Source organism: Mixophyes fleayi, chromosome 5 (assembly GCF_038048845.1).
Source record: "Mixophyes fleayi isolate aMixFle1 chromosome 5, aMixFle1.hap1, whole genome shotgun sequence".
NCBI classification, from domain to species: domain Eukaryota; kingdom Metazoa; phylum Chordata; class Amphibia; order Anura; family Limnodynastidae; genus Mixophyes; species Mixophyes fleayi.
In genome coordinates this window covers 139,541,146-139,557,457 of record NC_134406.1, presented here as the reverse complement: position 1 = coordinate 139,557,457, position 16,312 = coordinate 139,541,146, and the positions used below count along the sequence as shown (strand labels likewise).

At 38.4% G+C, this 16,312-nt stretch overlaps 1 protein-coding gene across 1 annotated transcript in view; it reads right to left on the bottom strand.

The window, feature by feature from the left end:
• LOC142158677 (dynein axonemal heavy chain 5-like) overlaps positions 1–16,312 on the bottom strand; it is a 363,541-nt gene that overhangs the window by 202,123 nt on the left and 145,106 nt on the right. The window contains exons 46-50 of the mRNA XM_075212884.1: positions 15,680–15,897; positions 14,617–14,928; positions 8,061–8,150; positions 7,419–7,655; positions 19–186 (exon numbers count right to left, since the gene is read on the bottom strand). Of these exons, the coding sequence (XP_075068985.1) occupies positions 19–186; positions 7,419–7,655; positions 8,061–8,150; positions 14,617–14,928; positions 15,680–15,897 (1,025 nt within the window). The remainder of the gene's footprint in view (positions 1–18; positions 187–7,418; positions 7,656–8,060; positions 8,151–14,616; positions 14,929–15,679; positions 15,898–16,312) is intronic.

Below are 16,312 nucleotides of genomic sequence, written 5' to 3'. Positions count from 1 at the left end.
AGTTCCAATGTCACTTACCTTAATCATGACTGTTTTGGCTGTGCCCTGTTCACCTATGAGTAAAACAGCTTTCCCTTGCTTCATAATGGTATACATTAGGAAATCTGTTCGGACATTGTCAACATTTGGAACAAGGATTGAGGCATATTCTGGTATTGAGTCTTTTGGATAAATATACTCAGGAACCTATATGGAGTAAAGCAAATTATAAATGAGCTTATTCCATGACACAAAAACAATATTTTTTAATTTAATACAAATGATGAATCATATGTTGGTAAACTTGATTATATGTAGGGATGTGCACCGGCGACTTTTGAGGTCTCGTGTTTTGTGTTTTGGATCCGGATTTTCTCGATGTTTTGGGTTCGGATTTGTTTTGCAAAACACTTGCCGAAACATTTTGGTTCGGATTTAAGGTTTTGGATTCGGATTTTTTTTGAAAAAAAACTAAAAAGTGTAAAAATCAAGTTTTTGGGCTTATTTTCACTCCTACGCTATTATTAACCTCAATAACATTCAATAACAATAATTTCCACTAATTTAAAGGCTATTCTGAACACCTAACACCTCACAATATTTTTTTTTTTTTAGTACAAAACGTTGCAACGAGGTATCTTTCTGGACTGCGTAGAGGAGTGTTCCCCACAATACAATTAAAAACCCATCAACTGGTCTGAATTACACCCAAAAATAGTATCTGGACTGCGTAGAGGAGTGGCCACTGGCCACCACAATAAAAAATATATAGAAAACCTTCAACAGGTCTGAATTACACCCAAAAATAGTATCTGGACTGCGTAGAGGACTGGCCACTGGCCACCACAATATAATATATAGAAAACCTTCAACAGGTCTGCATTACACCCAAAAATAGTATCTGGACTGCGTAGAGGACTGGCCACTGGCCACCACAATATAATATATAGAAAACCTTCAACAGGTCAGAATTACACCCAAAAATAGTATTTGGACTGCGTAGAGTAGTGGGCACTGGGCACCACAATAAAAAATATATAGAAAACCTTCAACAGGTCTGAATTACACCCAAAAATAGTATCTGGACTGCGTAGAGGACTGGCCACTGGCCACCACAATATAATATATAGAAAACCTTCAACAGGTCTGCATTACACCCAAAAATAGTATCTGGACTGCGTAGAGGACTGGCCACTGGCCACCACAATATAATATATAGAAAACCTTCAACAGGTCAGAATTACACCCAAAAATAGTATCTGGACTGCGTAGAGGACTGGCCACTGGCCACCACAATATAATATATAGAAAACCTTCAACAGGTCAGAATTACACCCAAAAATAGTATTTGGACTGCGTAGAGTAGTGGGCACTGGGCACCACAATAAAAAATATATAGAAAACCTTCAACAGGTCTGAATTACACCCAAAAATAGTATCTGGACTGCGTAGAGGACTGGCCACTGGCCACCACAATATAATATATAGAAAACCTTCAACAGGTCTGCATTACACCCAAAAATAGTATCTGGACTGCGTAGAGGACTGGCCACTGGCCACCACAATATAATATATAGAAAACCTTCAACAGGTCAGAATTACACCCAAAAATAGTATCTGGACTGCGTAGAGGACTGGCCACTGGCCACCACAATATAATATATAGAAAACCTTCAACAGGTCTGAATTACACCCAAAAATAGTATCTGGACTGCGTAGAGAACTGGCCACTGGCCACCACAATATAATATATAGAAAACCTTCAACAGGTCTGCATTACACCCAAAAATAGTATCTGGACTGCGTAGAGCACTGGCCACTGGCAACTGGCCACCACAATATAATATATAGAAAACCTTCAACAGGTCAGAATTACACCCAAAAAAAGTATCTGGACTGTGTAGAGTAGTGGGCACTGGCCACCACAATATAATATATAGAAAACCTTCAACAGGTCTGCATTACACCCAAAAATAGTATCTGGACTGCGTAGAAGACTGGCCACTGGCCACCACAATATAATATATAGAAAACCTTCAACAGGTCAGAATTACACCCAAAAATAGTATCTGGACTGCGTAGAGTAGTGGGCACTGGGCACCACAATAAAATATATAGAAAACCTTCAACAGGTCTGAATTACACCCAAAAATAGTTTCTGGACTGCGTAGAGGACTGGCCACTGGCCACCACAATATAATATATAGAAAACCTTCAACAGGTCAGAATTACACCCAAAAATAGTATCTGGACTGCGTAGAGGACTGGCCACTGGCCATCACAATATAATATATAGAAAACCTTCAACAGGTCTGAATTACACCCAAAAATAGTATCTGGACTGCGTAGAGAACTGGCCACTGGCCACCACAATATAATATATAGAAAACCTTCAACAGGTCTGCATTACACCCAAAAATAGTATCTGGACTGCGTAGAGGACTGGCCACTGGCCACCACAATATAATATATAGAAAACCTTCAACAGGTCTGAATTACACCCAAAAGTAGTATCTGGACTGCGTAGAGTAGTGGGCACTGGGCACCACAATAAAATATATAGAAAACCTTCAACAGGTCTGAATTACCCCCAAAAGTAGTATCTGGACTGCGTAGAGTAGTGGGCACTGGGCACCACAATAAAATATATAAAAAACCTTCAACAGGTCTGCATTACACTGCACATACGGCTGCTCCTCCATCCTCTCCATCATATACATGTTGGAGTTTCAGCGTGTGAAAACCTCTTGTTTTTGATAATGTCAGTGCATTTTGAATATTTTTCAATTTGCCCCACAACACTGAATGTACTTTATCTATGATACGCATCTATCTATCTTGACTGCGTAGTGTGGTGGCCCCAGTACACAATTTGGTACCGAGGCCACAATATAATTAAAAAACCCTCCACGGGTCAGAATTTCACCAAAAAAGGGTATGGACCTCGTAGTGTGGTGCGTGGTGTGCCCGGAACACAATTTTTTACAGCGCCAACAATATAATTAAAAAATTGGGCATCAACTGTCACCGTTGTTTAATATCTGATACACCTAAATATGGACTGCACAGTGGAGTGGCCCCGGTAGTAAATTTGGTGCCGGGCCACAATACCTCCTCCAACTTCCAAGTGTAGTGTTTATAAAGACAGACAGCGTCGAAGTGTTATTAGTTGACTTTCTTAACCCTAAAATTGTCCCTGTTGCAAATATTCGTGCAATGGAGAGTTACTTTTTCATTGAAAGACTCAAGCTTTCAAGTGTAGTGTTTATAAAATATAAACAACAATACAGTAGTTTTAGAGCACGTCAATACCTCTTGTTTTAAATTATGACAGGGCATTTTACTTTTGGTTTAATTTATTGAATTTGTTTAAATTTGGTTTTACTTTTTGAACATGGCAAACGACTGTTGATTGGTCATATAATGCAAAAAAAAAAGTTCCAAGATGGAATTGTCCTTGGGCCCTCACACCCACCCTTATGTTGTTGAAATGGGACATGCACACTTTAACAAACCAATCATTTCAGCGACAGGGCCTACCAAACAACTTTGGCTGAAATGATTGGTTTGTTTGGGCCCCCACACCAAAAAAGCTATTCATCTCTCCCTGTACAGACTAAACAGGCTCTACTGAGGCAAGATGTCGTCCTCATCCTCAACCTCCGATTCCTCTCCCCCTACAGTGTGTACTTCCTCTTCCTCACACATTATCAATTCGTCCCCGCTGGACTCCACAACCACAGGTCCCTCTGTACTATCTGGAGGGCAGTGCTGTACTTCATTGAGGAATTGATTATTCATTTTTATAAACATCATTTTTTCAACGTTATGAGGAAGCAACCTCCTTCACCGCTCACTGACCAGGTTCCCCGCTGCACTAAAAACTCTTTCCGAGTACACACTGGAGGGGGGACAACTCAGTGACCACCCTCGGATCCTGGCAAAGCGTACGAAGGGCTACATCCACAAGAGCTACATGCTTGGTGTAATCGCAATGGCTTACCAGCTCCTCCCTCACTTTCTCCAGCTGCTTCTGCAACAGCCTGATCAGGGGAATGACCTGACTCAAGCTGGCAGTGTCGGAACTGACTTCTCGTGTGGCAAGTTCAAATGGCTGCAGAACCTTGCACAACACGGAAATCAGTCTCCACTGCGCTTGACTGAGGCGCATCCCCACTCCTTTGCCTATGTCGTAGGTGGCTGTGTAGGCCTGAATGGCCTTTTGCTGCTCCTCCATCCTCTGCAGCATATAGAGGGTGGAGTTCCAGCGCGTCACAACCTCTTGTTTGAGGTGATGGCAGGGCAGGTTCATGCTTTTTTGATGTGCCTCTAGTCTGCGGTAGGCACTGGCTGAATGCCGAAAGTGTCCAGCAATTTTGCGCGCCACCGCAAGCATCTCCTGCACACCCCTGTCACTCTTGAGGTAATGCTGCACCACCAAATTAATGGTGTGGGCAAAACATGGGACGTGCTGGAAATTGCCCATATTTAACACAATGTTACTGGCATTGTCTGACACCACAAATCCCCATGAGAGTCTAAGTGGGGTAAGCCACTGGAAGATAATTTCCCTCAGTTTCTCTAATATGTTGTCAGCGTTGTGCCTCTTATTAAAGCCTGTAATACACAATGTTGCCTGCCTTTGCACGAGCAGCCATTTTGTAGATGCTGCTACTGATGCAGCTGTTGCTGGGGAAGGGGATGCATCTACCCAGTGGGCTGTCACAGTCATATAGTCCTTCGTTTGCCCAGAACCACTTGTCCACATGTCCGTGGTTAAGTGGACAGTGGGTACAACCGCATTTTTTAGAGCACTGAGGACACTTGATCGTACTTCTCTGTACATTTTTGGTATCGCCTGCCTAGTGAAGTGGAATCTCGACGGGATTTGGTACCGGGGACACAATACCTCCATCAACCCTCTAAATCCCACTCCACTGATGGCGGACACCGGGCGCACGTCTAACACCAACATTGCAGTTACAGCCGCAGTTATACGCTTTGCATTAGGGTGACTACTATCGTATTTTGTGGTCATGGCAAATGACTGTTGGACGGTCAATTGTTTTGTGAAAGACTTAGCGGTCTTACGACTTCCCCTCTGGGAAGATGACCGACTAACAGCAGCAACAGCAGCAGTGGCAGTAGTAGGCGTACCGCTGCAGGATTCCTCTGATGAATCCCGAATTGAGGAGGACTCAGTCTGGCTGCTGACTTGGGCTGCAGGAGTGAATCTGATGGAGATTGTGGAGGAAGTTGACGAGGAGGGTGTTGCTGGTGTGTATCCAACTGGACCACGGGATTTAGGTGTCCCTGTACCGATGAGGGTCCTAGCCCCAGTTCCTGAACTAACCACTGAACTATGAAGGTTATTCAGGTGACGTATAAGGGAGGATGTTCCTAGGTGGGCAAGATCCTTACCCCTGCTTATTTGAGCTTTACATAAGCTACATATGGCCATACATTGGTTGTCTGGATTTGGATAAAAATAACTCCAGACCGAAGAGGTGCATTTTTTGGTCTTCTGACCAGGCATGACGATGGGCTTTTTCATCCCATAACCATCAGCTGTTTCCCCCCCTGGTGCCTCATTTACAATAACCACATCACCATCCTCATCATCAAGTTCCTCCACAGCGCCAGCTACATCACCAATAGGCTCCTCCTCCCTAGCCACCTCTTCCCGTACAGTGATGGGAAGGTCAGGCTTGACAACCACCAACACCCTTGGAATCGCCTTGAGGATTTGTGATAATTTCTCTTTAGAAGGCAGAGTTGTTTGCTGTTTTGTTGCTGACAGCATAACTCTCTTCAATTTTTTGTAGGGGGGGGGAGGAGGAGGAGGGATAAGATCCGTGGGTGAAGCTGAACCACTAGTCATGAACACGGGCCAGGGCCTAAGCCGTTCCTTGCCACTCCGTGTCGTAAATGGCATATTGGCAACTTTACGTTTCTCCTCAGATGATTTTAAGTTTCTCTTTTTGCTACTTTTTCTTAACTTGGGCTTTTTGGATTTTACATGCCCGGTACTACGAGATTGGGCATCGGGCTTGGAAAACGACGTTGATGGCATTTCATCGTCTATGTCATGACTAGTGGCAGCAGCTTCAGCATTAGGAGGAAGTGGGTCTTGATCTTTCCCTACTTTATCCTCCAGATTTTTGGTCTCCATTATATGTAGCACAAGATACTGCAGAATGTGTGAACTTGGTAATATTGCAGTACCACTGGACTTTTACTGCTGAATGTGTGAACTTGGTAATATTGCAGTACCAATGGGCTTATACTGCAGGATTGGTTGTGCAAATTTTGTGGTGATTAAAAAAAATTAAATTCGTTTTTGGTATTTTTTTAAATAACTTTTTTTAATTTTTTTAAACACAGGGGAATATTGGGGAAATAACTATGCCCTTAGAAGCACAGAGCACAGGACACAGCACCACTGGACTGAACAGGACACAGCACAGGACCCAGCAGCACCACTGACCTCAGAAGGACAGAGCACAGGACACAGCACCACTGGACTGAGCACAGCACAGCACAGCACAGCACTGAACTTAACTGAACAGCACAGAACTTAACTGAACAGCACGAGATATAGCAGGACAGAGGACCACCTAACACACCCTCCCTCTACCCTGATCAATGCCCGAGTGAAGATGGCGGCGACTAGCGGGGAATTTATAGGATCCGAGTATCGCGAGATCCGACAACGGGATTATGAGTCAGAGCCTCAGTTTCAGATTTGAATTTGGCGCAAATACCCGGATCTGTCTCGGATCGGCAACGTTCGGGTGGGCTCGGATTTCATTAATCCGAGTGCGCTCATCTCTAATTATATGCACTATTATTTTATGGGTCATTAACATGGTCAGCTTTCATGACATTTTGCTCATTTGGCCAGACAAATAATCAAAGAATGTTGACATAGCAAAGTTTAGAATTACTAACATGACATGATTTCCTTCCTATTAAGAAATACAATCAATCAGTTAAAACTGATGCATAAAACAGGAATTGCATAGTGTTGCTTTAATAAGTTTAATGTTATGTATGTATGTAGGCACATAAGTTAAAGAACCTTTAATTTTCTGTTGGGTTATATTGGCTGTGAAACAGTTACTGGTGTAATTCTGATAATGGAGATACACCTTTATCTTAAAATGCTGATTTTCCTAGAGCTAAAATACATGGGAATGTTCTTGGAACAAGAACAACAGGACAGATGGGAGCCCAAAATAAGGACATGTAAAATACACAAGCAATATATGTATAAACATGCGTAAATTATAGCAATCACAAATGTCTTCAATACAGATTTAGTTAGAAACATATCCTGCTATCTATTTTACATGGTTAATCAACTTATTGGTAATTTCAACAGCCCTTACATTATTATCCCATAAATATAAAAATCATTTTTAGAGACCATTACTAACCTTCTTGGACCAATGATCCCACTGTCCAGTTTCATTAATGACAAATTCAAATATGGTTTCATCTCCTTTAACAGTAGGAAGCTCAAGAGGGGCAGGATGCTCACGTAGAAACATTTCCATTTTCATACGATTCTCAAGCTCCAACAAGGATCCTATTGACCACATGACTGCAAAAACAAAGAGCCTGGCCACATGTTCCTGGCTGGGCTGTTTCTCCTCCTTGTCAGAGAGGAGACCCTAGAAGAAAGACGAAAGTCATTAAAACTAAGGTAGAACACGGCACTGGAGGAATATGGCGCAGGAATGCATTTCGGTTCTTTTTCTTAAATGGATATATTGGAAATGTTGTCTGATCCAGTGTGACTATGGTCTTTTGGGAGATCACAAAGATTCAATCACTAAACTTTAAATATTTATAAAAACAAAACAGTTATAATGGAGAGTTCTCACGGCAGAAGCACTGACATATGTCTAAATCTCCATAAATGTCAGCTGAACAAGAGCCTTTTTTCTTTCTAACATGTCTTTAGACCAAATATGTATATTAGCTCTGTTTGTCCAAAAAAGTATGGCTATATAAAATATTTGTGAATATTTGAATGTAGAACTTAATACTTTCCTAGATAAATTCTATGTACTTACCTGAAGCAGATCAATAGATTGCTTAATATACATGCACTCCAATATCGGCATCTTTGGAGACACAGCCGTGAACACAAAATTGATCAAATCCTACAGAAAGAATACAGAACAAAGTAAAATAGTAAGATGAGGTTTGTCCAAGCTGGATAGTCCTGCTCACTTTAAAAATGCTGCAGAGTTCCAAGTCTGGAGAATGCACCAAGAATTGGAACTTTGAGGTGAATATCAGAGGTATGGCAGGAGTCCTAAGAGAGGGGTCCCTGCTTTTCTATTAGTTGGGGCATTTGGGGGCTTTATCAACATATTTTTAGGAGATTGAAGTGAATAAGAAAATTATTAAAAGTCAATTGTATAACACATCTGTATAACACATTTGAATAAACATAAGGTTCGATCAGTAGATGACCAACTTCAATCAAATTATACTTATGCAATATTTATTCACATGCAATTACCAATGACAGTTCAGACAGCAAGATATCTTGTCAGTCACACAGGCAGATAACTTTTCTGTCCTTAGAAACATACAAGTATAAATATTATTCAGTTAGATATTAGAAATTTTAGATTGTGTCACTTTCGACTTTGGGATCAATTCTGTCTTACTGTTTATCTATACTGCTTTGTTTTTTCTTTCCTTTGAGAAATTACACCCACTCTTCAACAAATGTTATTTAAATTATTAATTAATTTTCCACAGCTATGAGATGAACTGATTCATAACATAAGTGTGATGGTATCTCCTATTTTATAAGCACTAATATGTGTAGGCTGTCATTTTTTTCTAGATTTTGTGGAAGAATCATTCATCTTTTTGAATCTTAGTGTCTGTGGACTAGTCTTTTGTTTGCCCTGGAAAGTGAGCCTAATGAAAGCCAATACAGATAAAAACATCCAGACTATCGACTTTTTCCTGAGAGCTGATTGGTCCAAAGAAACTTGGATGTCACACATTTTTCTGTTCTTATTCATATATTTATATAAATGGCAGTTTTTTTGCAGACACAGTCTGGAATAATTCCATCCTCATATAGAAAGCATAGAAATAAAAACGTTTGGCATCCTTCCATCAGAGTCTCCTTCCACCACACACATGTAACAGGACAGAACATCTGGATGGATCCTGAAGATAAATTTATCAAACTGCGGATTTGAAAATGTGGAGATGTTTCTTCTAGCAACCAATCAGATTCTAGAATGTACTAAATAAAGGACAGCTAGAATCTGATTGGTTGCTAAAGGCAACATCTCCACCTTTTCAAACCTGCAGATTGATAAATGTACCCCCTGAACTATGAAAACCTTCATTATGAGTGCATATTGGTGATAAACCGAATTGGGAATACAAAACTACAAAAAAGTTTAAATCACATATTTATATTCTTACAAATAAGCATTTATTCATATATATGCAGTTACAATTCATTGGTTCTTTCTTGGTACCAAAGTTTACTGCACTATTTGCACTCTTCCTTTGTGATTTTATCCATATATGTAGGTTGATCCCTTACTGACTGTAGATTTATGGAAGGAGTAGTAGCATTTGTTGAATGTTGTATTTTTATACACTTGTTTGGTTGCATCTTAAATGAACAAAGTCGATTTAGAGCATTTTATTGTGAATATATAATACATGTTATATAGTCATGTTGTTATTCTGTTGTATTATTATTACTACCTCTATTAATAACAGTAATTTGTCACTTTTAGTTACGCGCTAATGTGGTTGTAATGTTTTATTAACCTTTACTTTTTCTTCGCTCTTAAACCTTTCTGTATGTTCACAGTAGCAGCTGTATGCATGAGTTAAACATACATTCCATTGTATTTTAATGAGAATGCAAGCTAATTACAGCAGGTACAGCCTAATAATTGTGTGAAAAAAATGATCATACACTGTGTTCAGAGGAAATGTCAATGGGGCACATAGGCTCAATAAATCACTGCAACATCTTGGCAAGGAAAAATTACATGTTGTGAAATTATATATGTATTTACACCATAATGAAAAGTTCAAAAGGACATTCTATAAACTGCAATTTTTGAGAATATCATTTACACTATATTTAAAAGTATTAATCTTAATGAATCATATAGTTATAACATTTCATCACTACCTATATTAAACATTATACACATTAATAACATTTATTTAAAATCAATAGATCATATTGCGTAATTAAGATTGTATTACATTTTTATTGCTTTCATCTAAAATTGTTGTTGTTATTATTCTAGTTTCATTACACTGTATATAATATACAGTATACACGGATCAGCCACGTCACCTTACATACCCATGTAAGGGTTATTTTTAGCTCATATGTAATGTCTGTGCAGTCTGTAATACTGTGACAAATACATTTATACTAGAACTACAGACATATTTCGTGCCTATGTTGAACAAATAAAACTTCAATTAGATCAAATCAAGGCTTTTAAAAATTGTGGGGGAAAAATGTGTTACGCCCTTATCACATATGCCTTCAATTTTGTTCTATCTGTACACATTTAAGCTCATTTTAATTCCTTCTGGACATAAAATAATCTAGTTTTAACAATTTTGCCAGACTTGTGTGTGATTGTAAAAAGTAGTAGTTGCAGAAGAATTGCCACATCCTCCCTCCACCCAGGGGCAAATAAATGGTCCTTTTGCAGCATATTGATGTGAAAATCTATGCACAGTGAAGTAAATGGAAAAACACCAATAAGGAAAAGCAGCTTTAGATTTAAAAATGACCTGAAGAAAAATTGTACATATACATTTTAGTAGATATATAACCTATGAATTGGAAAAGTATTCAAATACATGGAATCATTTAAGGTATAATAAAAAAAATTACAACAAAATGGACAGAATTGGGTCATTTGGAGTACTAGATTCAGTCACGAAAGAACTGCCTGTTCCCTAAGATCACTACAGATCCATTCAGGGACTGTCTGGGCTGGTGGGCATCATCCCTTCGGCCAGTCACATAGTGGGCTACCTGCATTTTTTTTTTCCCTTTAAAATGTCTCTAACAGGCTGCTGAGATGAGTCACGTACCCCAGGTAAAATATTAACATAGTTGAAGAGGTTGAAAAAAAGACACCAGTCCATCAAGTTCAACCTATTTTGGATCTCCTGCGATCCTTAGCTTATATTTGAAATTGATCTAGAAAAAGCAACCGCCAGTCTGTTTCAATCGGGTAAAATTCCTCCTGACCCAATATTGCAGTCCTATTTCTACCTGGATCCACTATTATCCTTCATTTTACTTAACGGTCGCATCCCTGGATACCGTTTTCCGCTAAAGATTTGTCTAACCCTTTCATAAACATATCAACTGAATCTGCCATCACAACCTTCCCTGGCAGTGAATCCCATATCTTCACTGCCCTTACTGTAAAGAAACCCTTCCTTTGCCGATTGAGAAATTTCCTCTCCTCTAACCTTAGTGGGTGACCATGTGTTCTGTTTACAGTCCTTGGGGTAAAAGGTTTCCTTGAAGGTTTTCTGTATTGATCCTTAATGTATTTGAACATAGTAATCATATCTCCCCTTAAGCGCCTCTTTTGTAAAGTAAACATGCCTAAACTGGCAAGCTTTTTCTCATAACTTAATGACTCCGTAACCTCTATCAGTTTTGTTGCTCTTTGCTGAACCCTTTCTAGCTCCAAAATGTCTTCCATTTGGCCGCCGAATCCTCCAGTTTATTCAAGTCCTTCTGCAGAGAAACTACATCTTGCTCTGATTTTATTATCTTGCAAAGTTTGGTTATCTGCAAAAATGGAAACTTTGCTCTCTAAACCACTGCCAAGGTTGTTTTTTAATCCTTTTGCCATTTATATACTTTAAAAACTTTTACAGTTTGTCTTACTTTCTTTTGCAACTTGTTTTTCATTTTCTAATTTAACCAATCTAATTTCCTTTTTGCAAGATTTATTGCATTCCTAGTAGATACGGAAGGACTCCTCTGACCCTTCAGACTTAATTTAAATTCACACTTCTTTCTTTCCATTTCTTCCCTTACCATTTTATTTAGCCACATTGGTTTACATTTAATTCTTTAACATTTGTTTCCCATAGAAATTAACTTATACGTGTATGTTTCCAAAAACATTTTAAAGACAGCCCACTTTTCTTCTGGAAATTTTCCTTCAAAAACTGTGCCCCACTCTATGCACTTTATAGACTCCTTTAGCATATTAAAATTTGGCTTCCTAAAGTTTAAAGTACAAGTTGATCCCTTACACCGTTCGTTCTGGAAACTAATTTCATATGAGACCATATTTTGATCACTGTTTCCCAAGTTCTCCCTTACTTAAATATTTGAGATTATGTCTATATTATTTGTTATTACTAGGTCCAGTATAATCCGGTTCCTAGTTGGTTCCTATACTATTTTAAACATGTAATAGTCTTTTAGCGAGCTCAGAAACCTGCTGCCCCTAGCTGTACCAGGAGGTCTCAGTACTCCAATCAATGTCCAGATAATTAAAACTTAACCTAATTGTGTAGCCTTTTCAATTTGCTGTAGTTGTTGGGCTTCCTCAACCATACTAATATCTGGCAGTTTATGGCATGTTCCTATCAGCAACTTCACTGAACTTTTTCCTCCACTGGATATTTCCACCCACAATGCCTCTGTATTGTCAACATTAGTCTTGTAAATAAACTTCCTGTATACTTGGTTTTAACACTGGGTTACTATAAAGGCATACTCCTCCTCCCCTTTTATTTATTAAATCTCTCCTTAAGAGAGTATAGCCCTCCAAGTTGACTGTCCAGTCATATGTATCATCCCACCATGTCTTCGTACTTCCTATAACATCATATTGCCCGTTCATTGCTACTAGTTCTAACTCACCAATTTTACCTGCGAGGCTTCTTGCATTTGCAAGCATACACTTAAGTCCATTTCTTCCTTTCTGTGTTCCTTTTTGCTTTGATATCACTGTTTTTCTTATTAGCTTTAAGAAGGGCTTCTCCTTAATGGCTACACTTCCCTTTCCCCCTCTCCACTCCCTTTCCTCTTGTTAAATTCCCTCTTACTACTCTCAATGTCTATCCGATAAATACTTGCGGGTCCATTGGGTGCCTTAAGCCTGTGAGACTCCAACTAGCATACTTAGTTATCCAAAGATGCATAAGTAGCAAGCATGCAAATGGAAAGATGTGGCTGCCAGAACAAGGGGTAATGAAAAAAAGATTTTGCAATAGCAACTTCACTTCTCACATGCCAAAACCATTGCAGAAGGCAAAGCGTACCAGTAAATTCAATATGATGGCCCAATTTAAATATTATATTTTATGTACCGTAGCACATACATTGTATACAATACATATACAATAATCCACAATATTACATTATGTAAATTATATTGTTTAAAAGAAGGTGCAAAAAAGTAATTTTTTCAGGGCTTTCCTTGTATCAAACATGCTATAGGGACCCACTTAGGCTTAGGGCCAACTTTGATGATTAGTCTAAACCTGATTGCCCAACATCTCCAAATTTCATATTACTGATCACTTATTACAACGTATTGGTAGTTTTAGTCAACTTTATCCATTGTGTTTGGAAGGTGTAAAATAATACATCTCCTACCATACTCCACATTTAGCATTCTTGTGTCAATATACTTAAAAAGCGCCAGTCTCTGTGATACATCTCAATTGCAGATTTTTCTTTAAAACAACTTACAATGAATATAGCAGAAGGGGACAAGGGCTCCCCAATCAGCCACTTGTTTCACTGCCAGATGGACTATACTATACTGGTAAAAGGAGATCAAACTGAGAATTTGGATAGCTGCTGTCACACTGCTATGTTTTATCACAGATAATAATATTTGAAATCTCAATTGGGGGTGTTGCAAGACAGGATTCAGTGCCCTTACATAGCTCAATGGCACACTGGATTAGTATACTATTCCACTTTGCTGTGGGATCACTCTCCATTGCATCTGGACAGGGAGTAAGGTGAGATGGCCACTTTACATCTATATAAACTAATAATTCTGTTCTCTTTATCAACTAGTCTGATGATATAAGGTTATATGATTGAACTTATTTTTATCTAAATTGCATTATTTTATGTTATATAGGATAAATATTACCTCTTGATCATTCTAAGTGATAAAAAAAGAGGTTATTCTCTTATGATACTCATAGGTCATGATGTTACATTGAACTAAGTACAACTATAGTTACATTTTAATTTTGGATATTCTACACTCTTACTAAATTGATATATTTTGTTTTAGCTATGAGTCCATTGTATTTATTTTGCCATATTCATTGTAAGTCATTTAAGAAAAAAACCCAAAAACAATCTGCAATAGAGATGTATCACTGAGACTGGTGCTTCTTTTCAGTTTGTTTTTTTAGATTAATCTAGCACCCCCTTATACAAGGAGCGACTACTATATTTATATATGAAATTCTATTAGGTTATTGACTTACATATTTAGCTCATTGAATATCGTGTGGGTTTTTTCATACTTATTTTATAAAAAGGGGAATTCAAAATGGTAAGTTGTGTGCAGTGTACAGAAATGTTTTAGTAGTGCATACCTGGAAAACACTGTCAAAACACTTCCATAGGACATCTTGGTGAATAGCGGGCAGCGTTTGCAGCCAAGCCTTTAGTACAGGTCTCCAATCCAGCACAGAAGAACTCATGAAAACCATGCCATTACGGGATACTGTGGCTGGAGAGGCATTATCAATGTTGTGAGGTTCAAATACAATTTTGCAGTTGGGTGCCATTGGAATACGGTCCCCATTAGCCAAAGTGAGAGTCTTGTTGTCATCCAGAACAGAATTCAAATTCTCAATCCATATAGCATCTACAGGACCGTCCAAGACTATCCATATGTGTTCTCCCTGGAAAAAAAAATATAATAAATCAGAGGTGTACAATATAGACATCCATTCATTAACATCCTTTTGTGTGGCGCATGCATTAATTTATTTTGTATTATATATTATGGAGGCAGAGTAATATGTATGTACATATGTGTTTGTCATGTGTAATCTTATTTTAATATTTAAATTGCCTGTTTCCTTCTAATCCTTCTTTATAAAAATATTAAACCAGTTAAATTGGTGATATAACCTATGGTGACAGCAGAGAGATGTCCCACACATGAAGTGCATTTAAGGCATATAAAGATTCAGTTGTCATTCACATGTGAATCTAAATCGGCTGAACCTCATAGTCTAATCATAAGCTAACCTTTACCGCCAAACCAATCTAACTAGACAGGTCCTATTTGTGAGGTTTTCATTTGCATTTTGACCATTTAAAGGAGATGGTCAATGTATTCCTATTGTTTTTAATGAAATAAAATAATAAATTACTTAAAAGTGGAGGGGGCTGCCATTTAGGAATACATTGATCTTCATAGTAATCTGATATTGTCTTGTAGCACTTCTGATCATCAGCAGCAGCTAAATTGCTATTTAACTCTAAGCTGATAATTCAAAGTTGCTTTATGTATATTAAACTTTTATTATAGTGGCTGCACAAGTTGAACTTAAACATTTGACTGAAAAATAAACACATACTGGACTTGAGGTTCTTATTGTTTAGTCATTGTTTTGCACCACATATTGAAATCTCCTTAACACTAACCTTCTTTGCTTTTAATGTTTTTCTCCACAAAGTTGAAAATATACCATCTGTCCAGTCATTTGTTGCCACATCGAGGGTGCCAAACATCTGAGAGGCTGTGATCGCTTTAGGGTTCATTCTCATTTCCTTGTGGGGTGCGCCACAGTCTGTCATTGCTTTCATAAGGACATTAATGCATTTGGTTTTTCCTGCACCACTGGGTCCCAGTGTCATCATTCCTTAAAAGCAATAGGGAGATTATGTTGGCATGTATGTCATAGATCATCCATTTATCATAAATAGCGTTACCAGGATATTCATTTAGAAACTGCTGTATTTTGAATAAGTCAGACCAGATCAGAACATATTGCATAATACTGTTACGAACTCCAACGGAATGCAGCAGAAAACTACATATGCACAATGAAGAAGTAGATAAAAATTGCATACAGATGTCTGATATACTTTTGCATTAAGCAGGACTCCTTTGAATTCAATAAAACCCTCTCAAATACATTAAAAACATGTCAAAAGCTCATCAGAAGTGTTAAATTAAACATTGATCTATTTTTTTTATCTGTTTTGATAAGCTGAACAGGACTCAATTCATTGAGCCCCTGCGCCCGCACAGTCAAAAGATCAAGATATCCTAAC